Below are 27749 nucleotides of genomic sequence, written 5' to 3' on the forward strand. Positions count from 1 at the left end.
TCAGCGCTGTAAGTCTGGTCATGTTCAATAACTTTCACGATCATAGATCCACTAATAGTGGGGCTTATTGAAGCAACAGAAATACAGATTTGGAATTGCTGTTGATAAATGCACTTACTGCATCAGTGCTAAATATACTAAGGCTAGCCAGTGACTAACTAAGCTAAGGTAGCAATTCAAGCTAAATTAACAAATTCAGTTTTTCACTTCACCCCTAATTAAGCTTAGTTTCACCTGGGTATGCTCTGACACAGAAGAAGGTGCTAATCTTACAAAAGAGGTGCCTCTGCTTTGGGGGTGGAGAGAGGAGCAAACCTGTTGACTTGTCACCAAAATGGGGTCACGTAGTCTTGTCCTCTCAAATGGAGGATTACCGTACTACAGGAATACCACAGTAGACAAAGCGCCTGATTTACTGAGTGATATTGTCATTGTGGTGGAATATTTGCACAGTTATCCACAAATTTTCACTTCTTGCTTGTGTGCTATCTGACACATCTCCCTTGAGGTACTTGAATATTGTCAAGTAGCAAAAAGCTTTTCATACCTACTTTTTTTTTTTTTATTTATTTTTTTTATTTTAGAAACCTGGTCTCCTGGTAAATTAGTAGAGCTGAAATGCACCTCCAAAGGGTTCTGTGAGATCTGGAACAAATTCCAAGAATGAGTGGAAATGCTCAGGAAGGAGGGATGAACTTGAACGATCAGCAAGCAGAGTGCTGTAGGCTGCCTTGGAACTGCAGTCTCAGATGCCTGAGTTAGGTCTAAAGCTTCCTATATATTCATCAGAGGATTCCTGGTGTGATGAAAAGCACCAGAATTAAAGCCTCCATTATTACAGAACATTGAGTAGGCTATTAATGGAGGCAACAACACTAGATGCCTACAGCTGAAAATCTTAGAAGTGCATGCAGCATTTCAGCTGCGGGAACAGTAGTTTCTGCACTTTCTAGTAACATCTGTCTGTAACTTGCTATATTTCAGATGATTGGCTCAAAATCTTCATATAGAGACATTAATATGTGTTTCTCCATGTCCAAAATGGGAAGTCACTGCATAAGTGATCAAAACTCTGTCATATTTTGGAGGAAGGTAAAGTGGGAGACTTCATTTAAATGTTACATTGCATAAAGGACTGGTTCTTAGTCATGAACTTTATGGAACTGCAACAGAGTTTTTCAGTATCCTTCAGTATATTCCTTAGGTTAAGCAAGTTGTATTACTAAACATGGGAACTTCCATGGAATTTTTTTTAAGAGTATTAAAATTGTTACTAGGAACTACTAGATCAATAAATCATACTTACAATATATTTGTATTTAAATTTGTTGGTCAGTTTATTTAAAAAGCCAAGCAACAGTATTAACTGTGGACATCTTGAATAGCGCTTCATGGTAACTGCTGTAAATTGTTCACACTACCATTAGATACAGTATCTAATGTTTATTTGATTATTTAACCATACTATAATGTGCCTTAGGCTCTGAAAGTATTTCATTAATGTTATTTCAGGTGATCTCTCTTACTGGATTTTACTTCTGATGCCTTACTTCCTTTCAGAATGGCTTCTGTTTTCCTACTTTTCCAAATAACAGAGCTGGGCACATCTGCTTCTATGCCTAGATTGGTCATAAACTCTGTGCATAAACTCTTTATCCAGTTTGATTATTTGATTAGTTTTAAAGATTTATCAGTGATGGATTGCTCCTAAACCAACTTTTTTCATTCTAGCCCTTGAAAAAAGTTGAAATCCTTTATTAGTACCAAATGCTAGAAAGCTTTTTGTTAGGACTGAGCAAATTGGGCCACCTAGTGGGTGTGAGGGACTTAACATAGTGCTGGAATTCATGAACTAAAGCCCAGGAAAAGATTGGAGAAAAATCTTACCGGAGTTTCTGCAACGGAACATTCTTTTGAAAGTTTCAAGTCTCCTTCTAAACTTCCCTTTTTAACAAACTTCTTAAATCCTTCATATTTCACTGGAAACTGTCTTGTTCAGGCGACATATAATTACTTTCTTTCTTTTTTACTTTGTAGGCTTTATGCAGTTGGTGGTCGAGATGGAAGTTCTTGTCTTAAGTCAGTAGAATGTTTTGATCCTCATACCAACAAATGGACTCTCTGTGCTCAGATGTCAAAAAGAAGAGGTGGTGTGGGTGTAACCACCTGGAATGGGTTCTTGTATGCAATAGGTGGCCATGATGCCCCAGCATCAAACTTAACATCCAGGCTGTCAGACTGCGTGGAAAGGTAATATCCTAATGAAGGTGTATCCTGCTATGGGATTCTAATAGTGCTAGTTGATGGAGTGATTTATGGAAAGACCTGTGAGTAGTAACCTGGTTAAATAGTTGTGTTATCTTTAATGGGAACAGAGGAAACTTATATACAAAAATATGTTGTGTAATCATACTATGATTCAATCTGTTACCAAGATAGATTATTCAAAGCAAATGCTCCCTAATGCAATTTTATTGAATAAATTACGATTGATAATTGAGAACAACTTAGAATGGAATGCTTTTAAAAATGGAGGAGAACTTTTTCCACGTGAGAAGTCTGTATCTATTCATATAACAACTTTCAAAGGAGTTAACAGACAGGTTTTACCTTTTTTGTATCCCTTGATGACACTTGGAAACTGACATGTAATTCAGTCATTCCTAAGTTGCTATGTCTTTATGTAAAGTGATTAATGAATGACTGTATCAAAATTGCAGAAGCACATGTGATCTATAAAATAATTTTAAAAGATGGTAAATACTTCATAATGCACTGGCATTAAGTCTTCACTGGTATTTTAAGTATTTCTGAAATATGCTTTAATTCTCTCCCTGCTCCCTACCCCAAACTGTAAAACTTTTCTTCTTTCCTGTTATCTCCCAACACTTACAGTGAGTCTTCATCACCCATATCCTCCTTTTACTAAATTTATTAATGCTGGGAGATATGTTTCACTCTCCACCAAAAAAATTCCAAACAAACAAAAACTAAACCAAACCAAACCAAAATAAAAAAACACACCACAAAAAACATCCCAAGAGAGCTGTAGTTTTCAATCTTTCAGAGTCCTAGGAGATCCAAAAATACATAGTGTGGCCCATACCACTTAACATGTGGAATTTGCACTAAAAAGACCCCAGAAAGGTTAGCATATACAAAGCTACATCTTAGCAAATACCAGATTTTTAGAGTAATACAGCTAATTAGAAGCCCAAGAGAAAGTAATAGGTCCTTGTATTTTTCTACATCAGTATTCTCTGAAACAAAGTTACAGAACACATGACTTCAGTAAATAAGAATCATCTTGTAATGCATTTTGTTCTTGCTCTTTAAGTGGACCTTCAACTTCATGGAACTAGTTCCTTTCAGAAATTACCACACTAAGCTTTTGAATATTTGTCCACCACTATATTTGCAATAAAAGTTGTCTTTCTCAGATACATAAAATGCTTTATAAATTATAAAATAAACTGAAAAGTAATTTCTACATGAAGCTTACTAATCCCCCTCTTCTATTTACATATGTGTGTCAGGTAGTGTTTTTATGTTATGATTATTTAATACTTTGATTAAAGAACTGCAGGTAAAATTGTTGGTGCTCATTATCTCTATGCCCTTCATGCAAAAAAATTAAGACTAGTATACTCTAAACTTTATTTTAGCAAGTGTGACCTAGATGACCTCTTAGCCAAATAAATAATTTCATTGTATAGTTCTTTGGAGCCCTTCAGAGCTCTGTGATTATATCACTTCTTCTGTAAGCATCTGTAATCTTAACATTATCTCTTTCAGTCAAGTTAAAATATATTCCTTGACCTAAGGGTATCATGAACTCTCCTATGTAGTTCTCAGTTTGACTTGTAAAGACTGTTGATGCTGTTCTAGAACCACATCTAATGTTTTTCATTAAACCATCTGCCATTTACTGTGCTGATGCGTCTGATTTAAAAAGTGTTGTAAATTATCTTAAGGGGTTTGCATCTCCCCCAGAATTTTTTCAAACTGTTTTGGGGGTGATATTTTTAAAACTTGTAATACTTCATGGCAAGTAACTCTTTCTACTACCACACTGAATTTTAACAGCCTGTGCTTTGACATGTAGTACTTACCATTTAAAGCAAGCACTTGCTCTACTACAGTGTAACAGCAGAACTGTTTGTGCAGTGATACGTTTAGACAAAAAAAGTAAAGCAGCTATATGTATATGTCTGTATTTATACATGGAAAACAGCACAAAGTAGATACCTAGATAGTACTGTGTTACCAGATGACTAAGGAAATAGTCTCACAGAGAGAGAATTTGAGGGGGAAAAGTCCTTTGAAGTTAACACCCAAATTTGTACTCTCCTGTATTCTACTACCTTGACAGCATCAATTCCAGTACATTTTTGTCCTATTGAACATTGGCAACAATTTTAGGCCTAACACAAATTATCTTTTAGGTATGATCCCAAAACAGATATGTGGACTGCTGTGGCCTCTATGAGCATTAGCAGAGATGCAGTGGGAGTATGTCTTCTTGGTGACAAGTTGTATGCTGTTGGAGGATATGATGGTCAAACATACCTTAATACAGTGGAGTCTTATGATCCCCAGACAAATGAATGGACACAGGTATAGTTTCTGATCAGACCATGCACTACTATTAATCTTGTTATTTCAAGTGTGCCTGGTTTTACAAGGAGAATTCTGCTTCTCTAAAAAGCACTTTCTTACTAGTCTGTTTTGAATCTCTCTTTTTTTCCTTTGTGTACTTTCTTGAGATGACTTATCTTGAACAAACATTTGTTAACTTCTAATAAACTGCCCTTCTTTCTTTGGCAAGAGTATAGGTATTTTCTTTGACAATTTGAACTAGTTTTAATAAAATGTATTGACATGTTCCCCAAACTGTCATAAAGGGTTGTGTTTATATGACTTCCCATTCTGAAGATAAACGTTAAATGTAGATTAGTTTTAGCTCTAATGTGTCTCTCAACAAGTTCATTGATTTCTTCAAGGTTTTGGTCATCTTTTCGTAAATAATACTTTCCTGATATGAATTCGATGTACAGTGTGTGCAACCTTCAGAAAGCCTTTTCCCATTTTTCTTTTTGCAGCTTTAAAAAAAATAATTCTTCAGTTCACGATCAGAAACCATTACTGTCTGTTCAAAGCTTGGTTACCTTTATATAGCTCCAGGAATGTACTTCTCTGTTGGAAGAGCACACACAAGGACATCCTGAGCTGGCTGTTCTTTGGTATCTAATGCCATTTGAGATACCCTAAGGTATCTACATCCACAGAAGGCTGACAGATACAGCACAGAACCTAAGGGAGGCCAAGCTCTGCTGGAGTCCAGTTGCAGACCAGAATGAATGTCCAGGGTCATCTAAAATAGCATCAGACACCAGTATTTAGGGAGCTGAATTCTGACCATCTGAATATGCTATCCCAGTAATAACACCAGATTCTTAATTCAAAAAGAGAACTACACTGGTGTCTACCAAAATCTCTGTAACACAGAAAACTCAGCTGTCCATTTCTCCCACTTCATCCTGCTGCAAGATCTTTAAACACAAGTCATCAAGGAGGCTCATCAGAGCTTGGAGCCTTCACTGGTACTGGTGCTGGTAATGATAACCCTGGCATTGTTTGTCCTGCTAAAAAAAACCACAACAAACAGTGTAGCAGAGGACAGAAACTGTGCTTCTCACCACTGCACCTAAATGAATCTCACATGATGTCTAGGTGGTGACCATCTGTATGTACCTGTATATCCTTTAGCCTTGACCCTCTATATCTCACTGAATAGCATGATCCCAGTATATAGGATGGTTTCGAACCCTTCCTAGAGGGTTTTGGAAATGTTTGTTTACCTTCCTTCTCTCTTGTTATGTCAGCAGTCTGACACTGCTTTAATCCACACACAGCTCAGAAGAGGGTAGTGGAATTTTCTCAGATGAAGTTTGCCAGAGCCACAGACAGCCCAGGATAAGTCTGTTGTTCCTGGGAAAAAAATAAATAGGGGAGTTGGCATAAACAGCCTTTTTTGTCTTCAGGATGATCTCTGTATGACTTGGTGTGCTATCCACATGCACTCCAATACAGTGAAGGTTAAAAGGGGAGGCTAAGGTGATTGTTAGAAACTGCCATCTTCTGTTTAAGTCCAGCAGAATTTCAGCAGAAAAGCGTCTTGCCAGAAGGAACTTCTGTTTACAATTAAAGAATAAAGTCTGGGAAATTATTCTGATTTGAAGAACTCTTTAAAGGATTTTGTCAAATATTCAAGTGAAAGGGAGAGGTTGCCCCTATCATTTTTGGCATTTTCTGTTTGTGACAAATGCATCGTTTTGCCAGTCATTACTGAGTTTTCAGACTGTCTAGCTCAGGTGTCCAGTTTGTACTATATCAAAGGTTTCTTTTTCCTGTGATACTGAATAATTGAAATTGTCAATAAGAATTGCTTGATGTTCTTGAGGCTTGCTATTGCTTTCAAAGTGCTTAACTCTATTATGTAAAATATCTTTACCTTTTCTGTGAGTTTGTATCCAATTTTGGACCAATTTGTAAGTCACATTAGCAGAGCATGGGTGATATTGTCACTCTACTGAAGCTGTAGAATTAGGGGGAAAAATTACTTAAAGTTGACTGCATTTATCTCATGGATGGTTACTTTGTTTCTTTATTTGCAGGTTGCACCACTGTGCTTAGGAAGAGCTGGAGCATGTGTTGTGACTGTAAAACTGTAAAGTATTTACCTCCATGAAGGTGACATTCTCCTGCGTAGACTCAGACAATTCCTTTTTCCTCAAGCAAACTACCAGCACACCAACACCAGGCACAGGATACCTGCCACAGCAAAGTGTTTCATCTGAAGCTGATGTGAACATGTTGTTCTTATGGACCAACATTAAGCACTTTTTAAAAAAATTATCTTTGTTACTCCTATGTTACAAGAATTCTATTTGTAAGAAAATCAGCTGCAAACTGCTGGTTGTCAGCAGAGGACTTCTGTTTAGGAAGCATGAAGAAAATGAGTGAGCTCACTATAATAATGAAATGTTACTGATCCAGGACCTTGATTTCCCTAAACAAGCAGAGGAATGATGCTATAAATGGATATACTTTGATATATTTGGGTCTATATCTGGGTGAAACTATAGGATTGGACCCCATATAGTTAATTTGCCTATAATAAACACATTTGGCTTTAGGTAACTGAGTGATGACAACACAGGCTGACAATGCAAACTATTGTAAATGGCAGGCGTAATGCCTGCCTTGGAAATGAAGTTATGTATTTGGTGAATCTTTTGCACTTTTCATCATCATTCCTAGTTTAGCAAACTTTTTATTTAACCAAAGCCTTATTTTAAATGTTGTCCTATTATGCTAACAGAAACCTGCTATTTAATAATTTTTGACAGATATTTTTGACATCCAGTGTACTTTTTGGATTTTCAAAGTTTTTATGCAAGATGCAGAACATCATACCTTTTTCTCTACTTTGATTCTTATGTTTACTTTGCTATTTGTGTGAGTTATTGGAAGAATTCTAAAGTGTGATTAACAGTTAACTGATTTAAGTTTAATATTTGCACTTTGGAATTTTTGAAGCATTCCATTACATCTAGACTAAATACATTTTTACATGAGGCTTTGCACTACTTTGAAATGTATAATTTTATAAGATGAAGAAATTGTCTGTCTTTCCTGTAAGGTTATTTAAAAATGTAAAGGGCCCAATCCTGCAAGATGCTTGACTGCCAACACTTAGGCATGTTCAGCATGTTCCAGGACCGTGAGTGTGCCTCGCAGGACTGTATCAAATTAGTTACTGTATTTAACAATTACCTGTTCTTTTCAGATACTTTGCAATTTGCCTTTCTCGAGCCCTATGCTGTTACACCGAATTGCTTTGAATGGTCTAAATGTTCTCGGGAGAAGCCTTTTTGTATTTGCTTTTCCGTGCCTTGTCCCTTATGTTTCCCAAACAGCACCGCGTGTGAAAAACGGGAAGATGTGAACTCATTGAATGGTTTCTTTGGTTTGTGTGGGGTTTTTTTGGTTTTTTTTTGTTGGTTTTTTTTTTTTTTTTTGAGAATTTGAAGTGTCTGATACCCGAAGTCCTTTGTACATTTGTAACTGTAAACGTGTACTTTAACGCTCTCGGCCGACTATTTATTGCTTTAAAAGAAATCAGTGAGACATTGCGATGGCAGTTTCGCAGTTGGAATACAGCTGATCTCAAGAGGCTTTGTTGCCGGGTGTGTGCCTTTATTGCCTGGGTCGGAGCCCGCCCTGCGTGCCCGCGCTGTGGGCACACCCCCTTTCCCCGGTGCTGCCCACAGGCGCTCCCGCCGCCCGCGCCTCGGGGGCCGGGCCTGCCTGGCCTGCAGCGCCCGCCCCGCCCTCTCTGTCTCCGGGGCGACGGCGGCGCCGCGAGCGGGCGGCGCATGCGCGGGGGCGGGGGCGGTGCTGGGCCGGGCGCGGGGCCGTGATGAAGGTGGGTCCGTGCGGCCGCCGTACGGGGCTCGGGGGCCGGGGGCGGCGGGAGGTCCGATCCCGGGATGGGGAGACGGGAGGGAGGGAGGGGCGGTGGGGAGCGCCTGCCGCCAGCAAAGCGGGGAGCTGGCATGTTTGCCCGCGCTCCCGTATTTGTTGTTTTTTTTTCTCATGGAATGGCTCAGGTTGGAAGGGAGCTCATCAGGTTCCAGCCACCACGGGCAGGAACATCTCCTGCTAGACCACGTTCCTCCCAAGCCCCGTCCAACTTGGTCTTGGACATTTGTATGGAAGGGACACCCACAACCTCCCTGGGCAGCCCATTCTTGTGCCTCACCACACTCACAGCAAACAACTTCCTCCTGATGTCTGATGTAAAACTCTTTCAGTTTGAAGACATTCCCCCTTGTCCTGTCACTGCACGCCCTTGTAAACAGTCTCTATCCACCTTTCTTGTAGGCTCCCCTCAGGTAGTGGAAGGCCACAATTAGGTCACCCCGCAGCCTTCTCTTCTTCGGGCTGAACAGCCCCAATTCTCTCAGCCTTTCCTCCCAAGAGAGGGGCTCCCTCCTTCCAGTCACCTTGGTGGCCCTCCTCTGGACTCCTACAAATTTTTGTCCAAATCAGCCATAGCTGTCCCATGTCATTAGTGCTTGTGGCATGTGGTGGTTGTATTTTTGCACTTCTTGTGAGTAAAATGCAAATCCAGTGTGAAGAATGCCTCCGATTACATTCATCCAAAAGAAGGGATGAGAACTTTTGACAAAGACTTGAGCAAGCCTGGCAGACATTTGGACACCGGGTGGACACCGCATGGTTGTGTGGGAGGGGTATAAATCAGGATAGCAAGCTGTGAAACAAAGTTGTGGGCTTTATCTTACACCTAAGTTGCAAAAAATCTGTACAGGTATTGTGAAAGGAAAAGGAAGTTTGGAAACTTTTTCAGTTGGAAGTCAGAATCTTTTTTTACAGTAGGTTGCTTTGAGGTCTTTGCTTTTCAGACCCAACAGTTCAGAGTAATAAAATGGTTACCTGTCTTTAAAAGATTAAATGTTGATCCTTCTGTGTTTTACAAACTAAGGATGCTGTCTGGTCCAGACTTTTCCATGAAATTTAGAAAACTGCTAACGTTCCGGTCTCTGAACTGGAAGGGGAAAGTCTCATGCAATTTTTTCATTCTTGTAACTAAGAGAAAAAATATTAGTTGTGATAGAGTCACAGGCCTTAATGCAGACACCCAGTATCAGAAATTTCCACTCAAACCAAAAGATTTATTATGTGGAATTGTGGTACTTTGGTGCATTAGGATCACGCAGAAGTTGTGTTTGGATTGATTTGAGGTTTTCTTACCTCCACAATACTCAGTTTCTAACATGTTATAAAGTTGTAGTACTGTTATATGCTTATGATTTTAATATATGTAATTTTGCATATATTTTTTTTTCCCCAGCAAGTATTCAGTCTGTATGAAAAAGCTTGGTCTGGTTCCCCTGTGCAGTTTGCTTGGCAGAAAACTTTAGGAAATTTCCTTGCTGTAACAGGGTAAGATTGCAAGTATTTTTTGCATTTGTCCATAGAAATTAGTGATCGAGAAGGGATTTATTCTGTATGTTAATCTTTTGTAGAGGTGATCGTGCTGTGAAAATTTTTGATCGTCATGGTCAGAAGAGAAATGAAATCAGCCTACCAGGGTAAGTACTAAGATGGGTTTAAATTAGGGTTTTTTGTTGTTTTCTTTAAAAATGCTATCTTCTGGTGAGGTACTTGCACAGTGGGAGAACTTTGTAGGAAGAGATACTATTTTGGTGAACATACCTGGAAAAGAAGACAAACTGAGCATGTATGGAATCTGAGGCAGTAAAAGCTGAAGTCGTAATAAGCTATCAGGGATAGTAAAAAAAGTATATTCTCCTACCCAAAGCAGTCCTTATTAGTAATAAACTCAATCTGTGTCATTATATTAGGAAGGATCATAATGAGGTTGTATACGATATATCCTCGTCACACTGACTGCAACTGCGTTCTTGCTACTGTTGATTTTCTAACAATTTGTTATTGTAGCTTTACTGAGGAAAGATGCCCTTTTGGTTTAGTGCTTCTGTTTATGTCACTGCCATAATGTCTGCATTGGCATTTTGCTTTAGATGGAGAGGGTACTTCTGAACTGAGTCTCCTTTTTTTCCCGCTTATCGTACTTTGGTTCATGTCAGCCAGTGGTGTTGCAGTGTACGAACTGGATTTTGTTCAGATGAAATTTAGAAAGTTGTGTACTTTGGAAGATGCATCTAAGTTCTTAAAGGCAGTCAGACCATAGAAACAGGCTAGATGTGACCCAGAGGAAACTTTGCTGGGTGAAAAAACAGTGTGACATTGGGTCATCATATCATTTTGCTCAATAAATATACTTGTATTGGGCACCATTACTACCTGATGTAGCAAATAGTTTTCATTTGTGTTCTGCTCATTTCTTCTTACTATTGTACCTGCTTTTATTTCTAACAACCTGATTAATTTTGATTAAGGCAGAGCCCTTAGTCCAGGTGAAACTCCCACTAAGGCTTTCAATCTGAAGTCTCTAGTCTAGAGTCTATGTTTAATTTCCAGAACTCCACTTGCATATCCCTGTATCATTGGCAGATATGAGCTAGATTCACTTAGCTCCCGAGAAGTCAAGAAATTCAGTTTTTGCAGTTCACGGTCATTGCCACGTTGCACCAAACCAAGAGATACAATTCTCATTATCTTCACCAGGCTCACTTGTACATCACATCTTGCTGTTTGGGTCAGGAACCATTCATAACGTGGACTGACTATGTCAGTCTCTTTTGCTTGGTAATATCGATAGCCCAGCTCGTTCTGTGCTGTTTTGCACCATGTATGATAAATGCTCGTTCTCTCCAAAAAACTGCCGAAAGTGAGGAGAGCTGTGTGGAATCAGAGGTGAACTCTGAAAAGAGCATGCGTTGGACTGGGAATCCTCTGCTGTTGTGTGGGTTGGTGAGGGTGGTGTGTAGGTGTGCCTTCCTTACTGATGGACTCTGATAACACCACCTTATCGATGGGTAGGTGTGAGCCTCTCCTTAAGGGAAACATGTAATGTCAAAACCAGTGTTATAATAGTGTTATGTTCTCATGGCGAGGCAAAGAGTAGAAGAAACTTGTATAATAACCCCATGTCCTAAAGGCTTTTTGAAATAATTAACATCTGCTTACAGTGGATTGAATAGTGTTGACTTTTTAAGGCCTGCCAGGAAATCTTCCACCTGTGCCAAGTAGTTCTTTTGAATTATTGTTTCCAACCTTTTGCTGTGATTGAAGAATAAATTCTCTCTGGTACTATTTGAATAAATTTCAATTTTTGTGATATGCAGTTTAAACAGAAATAAGTGTGCTTACATGGAGGTTCTCCTGTCAGGCCAAACTTTGCTTCTTTATTTGTTGGTTAACTGTTAACCAATTGCAGGTAACTGCTGGGCCTCTCCTTATGTAAGAATGGAGTTCAGAATGTCAAGTATTCTCTGCTATACTTACTGATGTTACAAGCCTCTCACCATTATGTTGATAGAATTTGTTTTGTTTCCTGCTTACCAATCTGCATTTTCCCCTATTTCTTTCTTTTTTGTCTTTGTTCCTGCTCATGATTTGTGATTGGCTGTTAGGTATTCAGGAGTGTATTTAGGGAATAGACTTTCTCTGGAATAAACTACTGAGGTTTTAAAAAAAAAGACGGGACAACCTGGAACTGAAGGCTTACTAAATTAGTTTATAGCAGTTTCTGTAGGACACTTTCGAAACTGCTTGCAGCAGGAATTTTCATTTGAATGGTAGTGAGTGTGAAATTTTTCGTAGAGCTGCCCTTTTAACCTGAAATTTTCAACTTATTTATCTAGAAAGAGTGGTGTCAGATGGCATAGGTTTTTGGTCTGCACATATGTGCTTGAATACACGTTGTGAACAGCACTGTTTTCAGTTCACTAGAGACTTGTGGATAAGTCTGCTCTCCATTTCATTATAGGAGCTATTTTCAAGTAGAGGTTTTTCCTGCTTCTGCATAGGTTTCTTTTCCAAGTTTGTTAGGCTTGTTGAGAAAAATAATCCCAACTCTGAATAGGCTCTAATGAACCAGAACCTTGCAGGGGATTTTCACTGTCTTCAAAATCAAGGTGGCAATAGTTCAAGTGCTAGAAGGTAGCGGTCTCTCTTTTATGACCTTCCTTTCAGCCTCTGTCATTTCAGTGAGATTTGAGGAAGGGTGTGGTTGCTATAAAAGTGCAGTTTACAGATAAATCTGCAATCTGTTGTGGGTTTGCATGGAAGAGAAAAGGAAGGATAGGGTGTTCAGCTGTGTAGTTCTGGCTGTTCCTGTACTTTTACAAACGTATTTTAACATTATTAGTGATTTCTCTTTTCTTCAGTACCTGTGTTGCTATGGACTGGGATAAGGATGGAGATACTTTAGCAATGGTCACAGACAAATCTAGCACCATATTTCTGTGGGATGCCATCACAAACAAAACAAGCCAAGTAGACAGCGGCATGAGGTAAGAAATTTTTTTAATATGTTTTTTTAATACCTTTTTTAGAGACTGGGAGCACTGTGACTTGTTGATGTGGAGGATATATTGCAAGATCATTTTGTACTGTGGCCCTCATAGTACATGTACTGTTAAAATAGTATGCTACAGTTTGTTGCTAAAGTGTTTTTTATAAGGTTTGCTGGTTTTGAGTGTTTATTGTAGGTGGGGATTTTAGTGTTTATAGGGGTTTTGTTTCTTTCTTGAGTGTCAGCAGTGCCAAAGTCTCTAGAGAGCTTCTCTTCAATGTTTCACTTCTTGGTAGCAATGCACTGGCTTCACTTTCTCTTAAGTATTTTACATTCCTCAAAGGGAACTGTAAGGAAGTGATTTCAGTTGTGGTAGGATTTTTCCTTTTTGATTTGTAAGGGGACTAAAACATTATTCACAAAGCACTATTCACTGGTTTAGGATGGGAGGAGATATGTAAGGCGATCCTACTCTAAGGTTCACAGCCTTACCTTTATGAATTTGGCCACAGACTTCAAACTCTTCTGAAGTCTGCATAACAATCAAACATTGGGTTAACAAAGAAGCTTGGTTTAACAATTAAACTTTTGGCTTCCTTGAATCTGTTTCACCAAATTCTTGCATTCTACTTAAACATTCTGTCTGTAAGAAAGGGAGTGGAAGCAAATCTGTCCTATGTTAAGGTGTTTATACATGTTATGCTGTGTGAATGAATAGACCATACTGTACCTCCTTTTCATGTGTGAATAAATACTTTGGGGGAAGAGTAACTTGCTAGTATGTAAGCAAAAAAGAATGTAGAAAGTACTTAGCAGAATGGAGTATTCAGTAATTGCAGTTCCTTCGTGATCTTTCTCTCTAATATCAGAGGTAAATTTCTTACTGGAGGCAGTCTTGCTAGAAAAATATATATCAATTTGAGTCCTTAATGCTTCTTTTGTCACAGTGTTATTGCTGAAGCAGAATAAGCACTAAGCCTCATAAAGGGTGTGATAATCAGGCTTTTCTTGTATCCACCCCTTTTTGAAATTACAGAAGCACAAACAAAATCCCTCATATGCAACCCAAATATATGTTGGAGGTCATTTTACATGGCAGTGTCTGAAATTTGTTTCAAACCGCAATTACATGCTTACAGTAAAATTTAAAAAGTTCGGAGGGACTGCACTAATTAGAAAATTGTGATTGAATTTTTTTTTGCTTAAGAGGCATTTTTCTTTTCAACCTTATGTATAGTAACTATCTGTGAAACCTTAAGTATACATCGAAACAGGCCTTGCTGAATCTGAAACTTCAAGTTAAAGTGGATCTTTCTAGCTTCCTTATTACATTGACTAGAACGAGACCTATTCACTCTTGAGTTGAAGTACAAAAAAATATAAAAAGTGACTGGAAAATTTCATGTACTGTTATGGAATCTTTGAGTAAAGCTGTGCATTTGGCCAAATGAACTATCAAAAACTTGTTGATGTTTGCAGACACATTTCAGTTTGCACAAGTCCTATTACATCACCTCATACAACTTTTTTATTGCTTTTACTACTTTGTGTGTACTTAAATATTTCTGATATTTGTAGAGAACCTCTCTTAATTTAAAAATTCTTCTTGATCTGTGTGATTTCATAGAATTGCAAAACAAATATGCAAAATGTCTTCATATCTGAGCACAGGAAAGCAATCTTTCTGATAAAAAGTAAAAATTGTCTTCATTTCAGGGATGCAATGTCTTTCTTGTTATGGTCTCGAGTTGGAACTTTACTTGCTGTTGGAACAACAAAAGGAAACTTACTTATATATAACCATCAGACTTCTCGCAAGATTTCTGTTCTTGGTATGCATTGGTTTGAAACTAATCTTACTCATGTGAAAGTGTAATTTTGCTAATATGCTTAGGTTCCTTTTTAGTTCTCTGCATGTACATGCTATTAAAAAATTTGCATATACGCAACTTGTACCTTCTGGTTTGTTTTCCTTAGCAATTTTTATAGTGTAGTAAGTAAAATATATATATATATATATATATATATACATGCCTGACACTGTCTCATGGGAAACTTGTGTTGCCTTTTTTGCAAAGGATTTGTGTGGTTGTTCTTGTTGCAAAGTTACTCCTTCTTACCTGCTTGAAGTACCTCTGGGCATAAGGGCTAAGGATATAACAGTCCCCAGAAATGCCATGCAAAGAAATGGAAGAACAGGGGCTGGGCCGTTTCCTATAAGGTCAAAAGACTTCCATCTGGGAGTAGATTTTTTAAAAAAGACTCTTGAATTTGTAGTTGCTCTGATAAGTTGTTTCACATTCTGACAATCTGTGAGTGACCAAAGTATATTTCCATCACAGATGTGTTTGGGGTTTTTTTGTAGTTGTGTTCATTTGTGTTGTATAGGTTTCTTTCTTTTCCAGGTAAACACACTAGGAAGATTACTTGTGGCTGTTGGAGTACTGAAAACCTCCTGGCTCTAGGTGGTGAAGACAAAATGATTACTATAAGCAATCAGGAAGGAGATACTATAAGACAGGTAGTATTTCTAACCCACATTTGATTTTAAGGCATGCTCCTTGTTCCCAAGAAAGCTGGGGCCTGTGGGAGCTTGTACCTTTTGAATCCCACTGCTTTCAAGGACAAGGAGCCTTTGGGAAACCTCATGTAGGATGAGGGCATATTTAGAGTGGTTTAACAAAGATATTGGCTCTGATGTGCAAAGATTATTCCTAGGCTGGACCTCCATTGCTTTGTTGAGAGCTTTGATTCCAATGCTTTCTCCAAGTACACTCAAATCCTTAAATTAAGCATTCTGTTTGTTTACATACATCACAGTCCTTCTAAGCAATGACAGTTGCTACATAATGTGTAAATGGTTATAATTCATTATTTTTACTTTAATGAAGTGTTTTCACTCAAAATTTTCAAAGCACAAATCTTTTGTAGTTTATTTCATATGCTTCCTTCATTGTGTCTGAAGACCACAACTGGAGAAGAATACCCTAATAAATATATTAGGGTGTGTCTGTGCTGTAATTTATCTGACTTAAAGAGTAGAAGCAGTGTAGCTGAGGTGGCAGAGATCTAAGCAAGGCTTGCTTTTTAGGTTTTAACTACAAAAGCAACTAGACTGTTATCACTTGCTAAACCTAGATCAGGTATGCCCATTTTAAAATACATTGTAAACATTTAGCTTGTGTGCCTTATTCTTGGTCTTCCTTCTTTGAATTTGCATCAGAGTGACCTTTTTTATACTGCTTCAGTTAGTACTGTCTGTGTAATATCATCATGCAAGTCTTCTTCCTCATCTGGATCTTTCCTTCTCTGTCTGAATTTGTGTATCTAACTGTTGCATAACTGTTTCCTAGATATTTTTTCAGTATATTCTGTGCTAACATGTCATTATGATCCAAACTGAGGTCATGTTTTCTCCAACATTTTTTCTTGGTACTAAATGCAATGACAACTTTATCTGTCTATCACTATATTGTACAGGGCAGGACTAATGCAGTTATTTATCATCAGTATTTGGTACATTAACTGTTGATTTCTCAATCTGAACTTCTTGCAGACCTCAGTGAGCTCAGATCCCAGCGATATGCAGTTCTCAGTTATGAAGACTGATGAAAGAATATCAACCAGGGAAAGCACAGTAAGAAGTCACTACAAAATACTGTAGTTCAAGTGAGAGTAATCTGTCTACCTGCTACCTTTTCCTTTGAGGAAATGGAGCTGACTAATGCTGTAGGGAAAAGAATTGGTAAAGATTCAGAATTCAGATCCATGGAATTATTATAGGATTATAAGGATTTATAAGGAACTATAAGGATTATTTGAAGAAATAGGGCCTTAATTTAAAGTGATGCCATTCTTACCAAGTTAATTTTTCTTTTCATTCATTGGCAGGTAAGTGTAGTGGTTGGCAAGAAGACTCTCTTTCTTTTTAATTTGAATGATCCTGATAACCCGATTGATCTGAAATTTCAGCAGCCTTACGGCAGTATTGTAGCCTACAAATGGTGAGCAGAACTTTCTTAATTAAGCATTGTGGTATTAACAAGCTGAGCATTTTCCAAGTAATTCTGATAAATGCTGGAAACTAGATCATCTACTCCTTGCTCACACTGGATTTTTCCTGGACGTTTTGTAGCCTTTTTAGTAGTTCTTTTCCAAACACAAAGTAGTCTACTTTTTGTAATGTTCTACCTGATGATTCAATGGCTATAAAAGCAGTATTTTCAAATAGAATGGCAGTTGATGTGCTCAAAACACTATTAGAACACTAGTATGTTCCTGTCCTGGCAGAAGATTACACTGAACGGTTTATGGGTTGTTTTCTGTTTGGATGAGTAAATGATGAAAGAACTAGGGATGGAGTTTTATCCTTCAGCTAGTTTGTTGGTTTGCAAAGTTGTGCAAAGTTCTTATAGACTCCCTACTGTGCAATACCATTGGTAATGTTCCTATGAAGAAAACCTAAGCTAGAAGTTTCAACTCTGTACCAAGAACTGGTGTACCAAAACTCTGGTGTTTCTATATCTTTGCATCATTGCAGCTTGTCTTTTAATGCCTGGTCAGTTAACGTGGAATTGACATTCCTTTACACTATAACCATAAGAAAACCTGTAGTGATATGCTTCTTAATTTGTGGCCACATATATAACAAGGGCTGTGTACCTTGCAATGATTTTTCTTGCAATTAAGCTGATGAGATATTGTTTGAATTCATCCTTACATTCTGTAACTATTTCTGCCTTAACCTCATTATTTCTGCTTGACACAATGAAAAGTAAACAGACTGTAGCTTTGGTATGTCCACTGCATTTGCAGTGCCCATAAGGGCAGAGTGACTGGCATTGGTTTTACATGGCTTTGATGGGACCAAATTGGCCAGAACCTTGAAAGGAATGTTGCTGTCTTCTGGCTTGCTTATTCCAGTGAAGATACCAGAAATCTTTCTCCTGGCATCACTGCCATGTTTGCAATGTACTGAAAGTAAAGTGGCATTTTAAAATGCAGGAAAGATGACTTATGAGTGAACTCTAGGCACAAACATGGTTCTGTCATTTAAGAACCTGTGGTAATTTTTTCCCTTAACCTATTTTATGCTATATTGTTTTACATTATGTATATAAATTCCCATAAATTGCTTATTTTTCCTGTTACAGGGAGGCATTGACAATTACCCCAGCAGTCTGAAAGAAAATGTATTTTGCATATTGCATTAATATATCTCTTAATCGTTGTTTTTTTAACAGGTATGGTGATGGCTACATTATGATTGGTTTCTCACGAGGGTGTTTTGTAGTCATTTCTACACACATTCGTGAGATAGGTCAAGAAATCTTTCAAGCTCACAATCATAAGGATAATCTAAGCAGCATTGCTATATCCCAGTCATTGAACAAAGCTGCATCATGTGGAGACAATTGGTGAGTGGTAGTTTTATAGATGAGGAATAGAATGCATCTCCCATAGCTGTAGCTCTCAGGCATTAAAGCTGTGCTTCCTAAGGCTCCAAAGCTCCCTAAGAAGTGAGTGCAAAGAAGATGAAATTAATTGCTCTGTGGAGCTGCTGCTCTGCCTAGAGTTAGAAGCTAATATTGATGAAAATCCCTACAATTGTATTTAACTTTATTGTAATTAATTGTAATTAAACAAAAAAAATTAATTGAACTTTAGTATAGGTTATTCCTTTCAATTCTTTCTTTTTCTATTATGGTATTGACTACAAAAACTCCAAATTTCTTTACTATGATTTATTGATTGAGCATAAACATCTGCTTAATGATAGGAGAAGAGTTAATTTAAAACTGTACTGAGTATGCTGATATCCTGATATCTTCCTCACTGGTGTTTGGTCTTACTACCAAACTAAACAGAACTCTAAAAGTGTAAGCAATTAAGGAAAAAATAATTAAAGAGGCTGGAGTCCTTCCAAAATATATGGTGCCTACAGTAGAATAGTTACTTTAGCAGCTCATCTGCTGCTCCGTGATTCTGTGGTACCTGAATTCTTCAGCAAAAGAGGAACTAAGTGATGGTAGGAGTCAGACCATTCTCTCTTTGCTCAGCTCTGTGTAGGACTGACTGCTGATTTATGGCACTTGCACATCAAGAGGGGTGTAACTATGAGCAAAGCATGGTGCAACTTAAAGCACTTCAGCTATTGTACAATAAGGGTTATTTCTTTGAGGGGCTGTTTGACATATATTGAGTGACATGACAGCATAAATAAACTCTCATCTGTCTCTTTTTAAGTGAAGCCGGATTGAAAACTATTTTTTTGCATCTTGTGTTTCAAGCGCTATTTGTTGATCACTAATATGTTTTTAAACTAACATGTACTCTAACAGGTCAAAATGGACTAACTGTGTTTCCCAACCCTGAGTTCTTTCAAACTGGATTTGTGTCTTTTCCTCAAATTTTAGTTCTCTGAGCAAATATTTTTGTACAGTGATATAGTGATATGCTATTTAGAGTGATGGATAACAATGAGTATGTGTTGCTCTTTAGGAAATATAAGGCATTTTGTGTTTATGGTGACCGAGATTTAGATGGGTGAGAATGACTGTTTATTTCTTGTTTTAGCATTAAAATCCATGATCTGTCAGATCTGAGACAAATGTATGCCATAATAAACTTGGATGATGAAAACAAAGGTATGTTAACATTCTCCATGAGGATAGAAATTTTTACAACTTAAGTATACTGGAATTTTCATGGTATCTGTTTTTGTGAGTGAAATACTGCTGTTGGAAAACTGTGTAAATATAGAATTTATCAAAAATTCCTTCTGTCCCCAGTTGTATTTATTAAGTGACCAGTAGCAAAATGGGATCATATTTTATCTGTTCAAAGTGTAGAGAATTACAGCTCTCAGAATATTGGATCGGTTAGTGTCACGTAGTTTTGAATCTGTAATACAGGATATTCAGATTACTAAAATCGTACACTTAACTGGTTTCCACTTCTTTCCATGATTTTTGGTGGGGATTTTTTGTGCTTTTCAGAATTTCTTATACTATGATACTTGATCTGTTTTCATCCTGATATGTAGGATTTGTGTCTGTGACTTCCAGAACAGTGTTACAAAACTGTTTTCTTCAGTAATGAGTTACCACCATTATCTCCTCATGGAGGATTTGTAAATGCTGTATTTATGGTCAAGTTGTTAGTTGCCTCCAGCATTTTGTTTCTAAGGACCTTCCCTTCTTTTTAATGTTTTATCCAAAAATTTAGGATATTGTCAGCACAATGTTCTCCCCCTGTCTCTTTGGAATATTGGTATTAGTCAGTTAAGATATGAATAAGCATTTCCAGACACTGAGGACCAAACACTGTTTCTGTATTTAGTACTTACTGATTTGCTGATAAGGGAAATAAGATTGAATTCTGCTCAGCTGCTTCCAGTATTATGGTTCACTTTGAATGTGCTGAACAAACTGTCAGTGTTGGAAAACAGAGAGAGGTGATCAGTTTTGGAACAGATATACAGTCTGGTCTAGTGAAAATTGGGTTGTACCTATATGGTTTTTAACATCCCTTCCAACCCAAACCGTTCTGTGATTCTGTGAAACCTTTACTCTCAGGAAAATGCTATATTAGTAAATTATGTGTTCGGTTTGAGTGATTCCAAATAATCTTGGAATTACATTAATTGGTTATATTTGAATACATTAGTACCTATATACCTATATATTAATTCCTACCATTTTCACATTTTAGAGCAAATTATTTATTTCTTGGTTTCAGTACTTAAAGAAAGGATTTTTATTTTTTTTACAAAAACTTGTGAATCTTTTAGGTGTAGATCAGCTGGCTTGGACAGATGATGGACAGTTGCTGGCAGTATCTACACGGAGAGGATCCCTTCATGTTTTCTTGACAAAGCTTCCAATCCTTGGAGATGCTTGCAGCACACGGATTGCATACCTTACTTCTCTTCTAGAAGTTACCGTAGCCAATCACGTGGAGAGAGTATGATAACCTCTTTCTTTTAAACTTCATGTAGATATAAATAAAGTAAGTATTAAAAGCGGATGAAAATTGTATTATTTTGTTTTGTTTTCTTACAGGAGCTACCAGTCACAGTCTCTGTTGAAGTAGAGCCCAGTTTTGTTGCTATTGGTGTTTATCATTTGGCTGTAGGAATGAACAATCGGGCTTGGTTTTATGCACTTGGAGAGAATAGTAAGCATAAATTCAATTCTCTTAAAACTAACGTAGTACTCTGTCTTATTTTACAAATTCAGTGTTGTGTTTAGCAGTTATGGACATTCCACATTGTACACTAAAAACTTGAATGTAGACTGTTTCTTGTTTTTTTGACATCATCTTGTTAACCAATGAAGGAGTTTTAGGCTTTTGAAACATTCTATATCTGTATCTTTGGGAAAGTACGTAGGAACTATATGATCAGAGAGTTTTGTGGATGTTCACGTTGCTTGTGTGGGATAAGGAAAAATTGGTTATGCTGTATCCAGTTTTTAGAAAGTGGATTTAAAGCTTTCATGTTTTTTTTCAGTAACAGTATATTAATCAAAACTGTAAGAATACTTGTCAGAGTTGCATAAGAAAAGAGCTTCTGTTTTACTTTCTGACCAGTTCTCTGACTGCTAAGAAGAAAGTCTCTTTTCACGTGACCTGTGTCCTCTCTGCTTGGTTGTGAGTTTTTCACATCTGCTTACTCAGCTGCAAATTTAAATGAGGACAAGTGAAGACCTATACAAAATCAAAATATTTTTACCTTTTCTTTTCTGTTTAAATCCTTTAGATGTAAAAAAACTTAAAGATGTGGAGTACCTGGGGACTGTAGCAAGTATGCACCTTAATTCTGATTATGCTGCTGCTCTCTTTGAGGGTAAAGTCCAGTTGCATATGGTAAGAGCTCTGGCAATTTGGATTGCTGAACTAATGAGTTGATCTAAGTTGAACAAGTTAATATAATTTTAAAAATGAGATAAAATGGAATGATCTTCAGTTAATGGAGGTAAAAATTAAAAATTCTTCAGAATTGTTTTGCTGGCTAATTAAAATATAAAGCTGAGCTTCTATAGATTTCAGAAATACAACCTAGTCTAGAAAAGGTGAAGAAAATGTTTTCTTGTCAGCTGTTTAAAAGTTTTATTTTAAAGGTCTCTGGGAATCTGACAGAAGCAAATGCTGGCTTTCTAAGGGATACACATGAAAGTTTTTTTTCATCTCACTTCTTTACAGTTTGATACCTTATTGCTAACACTGGAGTTTTTCAGTTCATTCTATTCTTTATATTTAGATAGAAAGTGAAGGTTTGGATGCTCAGGAAGAACGAGAAACACGACTTTTCCCAGCAGATGATGATAAATACCGAATTTTGTGCCATGCTTTAACTAGTGACTTCCTCCTATATGGTACAGATGTGAGTATTACTTCAGTTTTTAGAGATCTTTTTAGATGGAATGTATTTCTGTCTGAATTATTTGGATTACCACTCATATTTTTAGCAAAAAAACCCCCTGCATTTGTGAACTTTAGAGTGAATTATTTTCTGTGTAAGAACTATAAGCAAATACAGTCAGAATTGCATCCAACTCCTTTACTGTTGCATTTCTGTGGCATGCTTTGGCAGGAATGTGAAGTTTTGCTTTTACTAGTGTTTGTTGGAAAACACTGATTTTAATAACAGAATTTAATTCTGTTGCATTAATGAGAGGGTTGGCAATCAAAATGTCTTACAGATATAAGAAAATAACATAACACTTGGCTTGCAAATTTGTTGATTTAGGTGGTGATGTGATAAATGGGGACAGAAAAGTACTGAAGTAAACAAGTGTGATAGCATAAATGGAAATCTTGACTTACTACTGAAGCTTTTGTCCAAAGAGGATTTTTTTATGGATTTTTCTGTGCATGAGGGGTAGTTCCTTTCCTTTTAATATTTTCTGGCACTGAGAATACAGGGCATATTTGGCATTGTAGTATTGTACTCCTCATGATATCAACTGATGTACTGACCAGTTTATCACTGGTTTAATAACTTGAGTGGTTCAGCAGCAGTTGAGGCCTTTCCCACCTCCTCAATACCTAAACTGGTACTGATAAATTTGGGGTACTAAATTTGCAACCGATCTTTGCTGTGTGCAAATTTTACAGTTGATGTCAAAAGCCACCTTTTCAATCATTGTGATACTGATTGAAATATAGCTTTGATCACAAATCAGTTTGATTGCTTTTCTCATTTGAATTAGGTACATCTGTTCTTAAGAATGTGTGGTTCTTCCTTGGAGGCAAATTTTTCATTTTATTTGAAGGTTAAGCTTCTCTCAGCAATGTGACAGGCATTTCCCCTGTTTAGAGAACTGCACAGTAAATACAGTTTGTGTTCACAAAGCAGAGTGAGATAAATGTCAAAACCAACAGAAAACCCCTCAAACCTGCCAACTCCTTTGTCCAACCCCCTGCCAAAGCCCCAAGTTTTCCTATCCTGCCCAAAACAAGCTGTCAATGAAGAAGAAGGAAGCAAAAAAACTCACCTGGAAGTACTTTTTTAAACACTCAGTACTCTAAGATGGGAGAAACTACAACTGAATTAATTAACTGCTTGCCACTTACTGATGTCATTATTAAGATTTTCGGTTCTTTCTCGTTAGACTGGAGTTATTCGTTATTTCTACATTGAAGACTGGCAATATGTGAATGAGTATCGGCATCCTGTCAGTGTGAGAAAGATTTTTCCAGATCCCAATGGAACCAGAATGGCTTTCATAGATGACAAAAGTGATGGCTTTGTTTACTGTCCAGTAAGTTAGTTTGGGATACCCATACACTTATATTTACAAGCATGTTCTTTAACTATGTAGTGTTTTTAATAGAGAATGGAGAAGATTGTCACACCAACACATATGTGGATAGAAGAAATTGGCAAGGAGGCTGGAGGATAACTTAATAAGGGAATAAAATCTGTCATATTAGATCAGGACAATTTCATTATACTAAGTTCCTCGATTGGTAGTTTTCAAAAATGTATGTGTTTGTGTATTTAAATACAGATAATTTAGGCTATCAACAAGCATTGCTAGTTTCACTGCCTCTCCCCATACCTTTTTTTAAGAATAGTAAATATCATTTATATAATGTGCATTTTCTTCACTTCTGAATTTAACTTGTTGTTACTCAGAATCACTGCTTATAAGAAACTTTTTCTAAATACAATTTTCCTATTTCTGCACTGTTTATATTATTTTTAAAGTTTTTAATCATAAGTGGGATGAATATTTAGTTTATCTCCTTAGTCACTTGGTAGTAATTTTATTTTTGCATTATATGTAGGTAAATGATAGAGTATATGAGATTCCAGATTTCTCACCAACTATCAAAGGAATCCTGTGGGAAAACTGGCCAATGGATACAGGAGTTTTTGTTGCTTTTGATGATGATAAAGTGTACACCTACGTTTTTCATAAGGATGCCATTCAAGGTACTGTAAGTTCTTTAAAAAAGTTACTTACTATTTTAGTTAATAAAGTAAAACGTGTTCTGAATCTTCATTTTTCTTAAATAAAATGCATACAAAAATAAATAGTACTACAGAAGTTTTGAAGCGCAACTGATTAATGGAAAACAAGTTGCTTTGTAGGTTTCTCTGTAAAGCTCCAACAAGGCATTTGGATCTTAACTCCCTAAGCTTCTTGCTATTGTAATATTTCATCTGAAAGTTACACATTGTTCTGCAATTGTATTTTTAAATGCTGATGAGAAAAATCTTAGGATCAGGGTGACAAAACTTGTCTTCATTTACAGTATTAACTGAAGTTGTAATCATAGCAATTTCTGTATTTGTGACAGAGAAACATTAAGAAATTTCCCCACAAACATTTGGAAAAGGACCTTACTGGTTTAGAATATTTAAATCCTGTATATTTACTGAAAAAATATGCACTGTACAGTCACTGGTGACTGCCAGAATTAGAGACCTTGAATTAATGCCCTGCAAATATGCATGGTTTCAGCTGTGACTGCTTGCTACACTTCCTACCATGTAGGGATTTTCACGTGATGTCTTCTTTTCTTCCTGATCTTTGAATCTAGGATCAAAGGTTATCTTGGCAGGTGGCACGGAAGTCCCCTATTCCCATAAACCTTTGTTGTTGTATAATGGAGAAATAACTTGTCAGACTCAGAGTGGGAAAACAAACAATATCTATCTAAGTACTCACTGTTTCCTTGGCAATTTGAAAGACTTTGGACCTAATAAGCTGAGACAAATGCTTACTCAGACTCTAATGCTGAAAAGGTACACCTACATTTTAATTATGTTCTGTAAATTGTTTTCTTCTGTTCTTAAGCTCAATACAGAGTATCCTGGTGATTTAAAAATGTCCTGCTGAATATTGATACATTGATCCATGAGTCCAGATAGCTGTCCATGGAGACCAAGCAAAATAAGTGACCCAGTGGTGTTTTATTTGTTTTTCCACTGTCAAGTAAAAGCTAAAGTGATTTTTTTCAAGACTGATTCGGGGTTATGTGGCGGTGGCTCTTCCAAAACTGGCTAAAGGTGCTTCTTCCATACTCCCACTGTAATGAAGCAGTGCAAAATCAGTATAATGGAAAGAATGCCAGAGTAGGGAAAATAGATGGTTTCCTGAAAAAGTGTGGTAGAAACAGGAGTAGAACTGTAAGGTACACATGTATATTTTTCCTTTATTCCTGATACATTTCTCTCTCTCCATAAGAGAAGTAAATGGTTTTTATTTTATCTGTAACATAAGGGAAAAAAATGTTGACAGGAAGTTTTAGGTATGAGTAATATCTAAAATTAAAATAGTTCTAAATGCCTTTTAACTTCTATAGGTTTTCTGAAGCATGGGAGCTGTGCAGACTTCTGAATGACCAATCTTGTTGGAATGAGCTGGCCAAAGCTTGCTTATATCATATGGAGGTGGATTTTGCCATACGTGTTTATCGGACATCTGGCAATGCTGGGATGGTGATGTCACTAGAGCAAATAAAGGTAAAATGTAAAGTCTCTTTTAAATAGGAAATACAGTGATTTAATTCTTCTTTAAGAATTGCTTGATTCTTAGTTTTTGGAGAGAGGCTTTTTTTTTTCAAATAGAAGGTTGTTTTCAAGGAATAGAAAGGATGAAGTGTCCAAACTATATGCCTCTTGCTTGGTTTTCTCTTGAAGTGGTTGCAGTCTCTATTGGAATGCACAACATTTCTTTCTTCGTTTGTTTGAGAGCAGCAGAATATATTCATGTCTCGGGCATTCAGAGGCTCTAATTTCCTTTTGTAATTTTTGAGAAAATGTTGCAGACTGTTGTTATTATTTTAAAAAATCCGAAACAAAATCGAGATTACAATTATACATCTAAAAGTGAAATAGTACTTTAAAGTTATACTAGTGCAAATTGTTGATTTTAGACAGTGTTACATTAGTGACTCTGAGCTACAAGAAGAAAGTGAGGACTTTTTCTGGTTTGTAGAATCCAATACACATGGTTGTAAAATGTAAGGATATTGGTTTTACCATGTTTCCTAGATTATGCTACTTATACAATATTTATTTTCTTTTGGACTAATTCTGCAACTGTTGTATCTTTCTACAGGGAATAGAAGACCACAACCTTTTAGCAGGACATCTTGCCATGTTTACTAGTGATTTTAATCTGGCTCAAGATTTATATCTGGCATCCTCCTGTCCTATTGCTGCTCTTGAGGTATTAATTTCAGCTGTGTATATTTTCTGCTCTTTTCATTTCCGGATTAATGTTGGAATATTTTACCTTTTGATAATTTTGCCCTTTTATGGTTTTATTCTTGCTATTGTGTGACTAGAATTATAGAATATCCTGAGTTGGAAGGGATCCACAAGGATCATCAAGTCCAACCCTTAGCCCTGCACAGGACCATCTTCACGAGTCACAGCATGTGCCTGAGACTATCATCGAAACACTTCTTGAATTCTGTCAGGCTTGGTGCTGTGACCACTTCCCTGGGGAAGCCTGTTCCAGTGCCCAGCCACCCTCTGGATGAAGAACCTTTTTCTAATATCCAACCTAAACCTCCCCTGACACAACTTCAGGCCATTCCCTTGGGTCCTGTCACTGGTCACCAGAGAGAAGAGATCAGTGTCTGTCCCTCCTCTTCCCTTCACAAGGAATTTGTGACTGCAATGAGGTCTCCTCTCAGGCTTCTCTCCTCCAGGCTGAACAGACTAAGTGACCTCAGCCACTCCTCATACGGCTTCCCCTCAAGGCCCTTCACCATCTTCGTTGCCCTCCTTTGGACACTCTCTAAGAGCTTAATACCTTTCTTATATTGTGATGCACCAAACTGCACACAATATTCAAGGTGAGGCTGTCCCAGTGCAGAGCAGAGTGGGACAATCCCCTCCCTCAACCGGCTGACAATGCTTTGCCTGATGCCCCTCTGGACACAGTTGGCCCTCCTGGCTGCCAGGGCACTGCTGACTCATATTCAACTTGCCATCGACCAGGACTCCCAGGTCCCTTTCCAAGGCACTGCTCTCCAGCATCTCATTCCCTAGTTTGTATATATTACCAGGGTTGCCCCATCCCAGGTGCAGAATCCAGCACTTGCCCTTGTTAAATTTCTTACAGTTGGCAATTGCTCAGCCCGCTAACTTGTCAAGATCTCCCTGCAGGGCCTGCCTGCTTTCCAAGGGAAAAGCTCCTCCCAGTTTGGTATCATTGGTAAACTTATTTTATCTTTGGGTCCTGCACCC

At 37.4% G+C, this 27749-nt stretch overlaps 2 protein-coding genes across 6 annotated transcripts in view; both read left to right on the plus strand.

Moving 5' to 3' along the window:
• KLHL5 (kelch like family member 5) overlaps positions 1-8241 on the plus strand; it is a 59501-nt gene extending 51260 nt beyond the window's left edge. For all 4 annotated transcript variants that reach the window (XM_050338362.1, XM_050338363.1, XM_050338360.1 and 1 more), the window contains 3 exons: positions 2038-2250; positions 4446-4617; positions 6678-8241. In XM_050338362.1, coding sequence (XP_050194319.1) covers positions 2038-2250; positions 4446-4617; positions 6678-6734 — 442 coding nt within the window. In that variant the 3' untranslated portion in view covers positions 6735-8241. The remainder of the gene's footprint in view (positions 1-2037; positions 2251-4445; positions 4618-6677) is intronic.
• Positions 8242-8470: 229 nt separating this feature from the next.
• WDR19 (WD repeat domain 19) overlaps positions 8471-27749 on the plus strand; it is a 41590-nt gene continuing 22311 nt past the window's right edge. Inside the window, exons 1-19 of one of the 2 annotated variants that reach the window (XM_050337767.1) lie at positions 8471-8491; positions 9941-10032; positions 10116-10181; positions 12906-13031; positions 14750-14865; positions 15439-15554; positions 16590-16670; positions 16925-17037; positions 18277-18450; positions 19610-19680; positions 20826-20998; positions 21097-21211; positions 21795-21901; positions 22296-22418; positions 23650-23799; positions 24329-24476; positions 25088-25292; positions 25853-26012; positions 26611-26721. In XM_050337767.1, coding sequence (XP_050193724.1) covers positions 8486-8491; positions 9941-10032; positions 10116-10181; positions 12906-13031; positions 14750-14865; positions 15439-15554; positions 16590-16670; positions 16925-17037; positions 18277-18450; positions 19610-19680; positions 20826-20998; positions 21097-21211; positions 21795-21901; positions 22296-22418; positions 23650-23799; positions 24329-24476; positions 25088-25292; positions 25853-26012; positions 26611-26721 — 2253 coding nt within the window. In that variant the 5' untranslated portion in view covers positions 8471-8485. The remainder of the gene's footprint in view (positions 8492-9940; positions 10033-10115; positions 10182-12905; positions 13032-14749; positions 14866-15438; positions 15555-16589; positions 16671-16924; positions 17038-18276; positions 18451-19609; positions 19681-20825; positions 20999-21096; positions 21212-21794; positions 21902-22295; positions 22419-23649; positions 23800-24328; positions 24477-25087; positions 25293-25852; positions 26013-26610; positions 26722-27749) is intronic. The other variant, XM_050337768.1, reaches the window with a different exon arrangement.

Source organism: Myiozetetes cayanensis, unplaced genomic scaffold (assembly GCF_022539395.1).
Source record: "Myiozetetes cayanensis isolate MyiCay16 unplaced genomic scaffold, myiCay2020 scf7, whole genome shotgun sequence".
Lineage (NCBI taxonomy): Eukaryota > Metazoa > Chordata > Aves > Passeriformes > Tyrannidae > Myiozetetes > Myiozetetes cayanensis.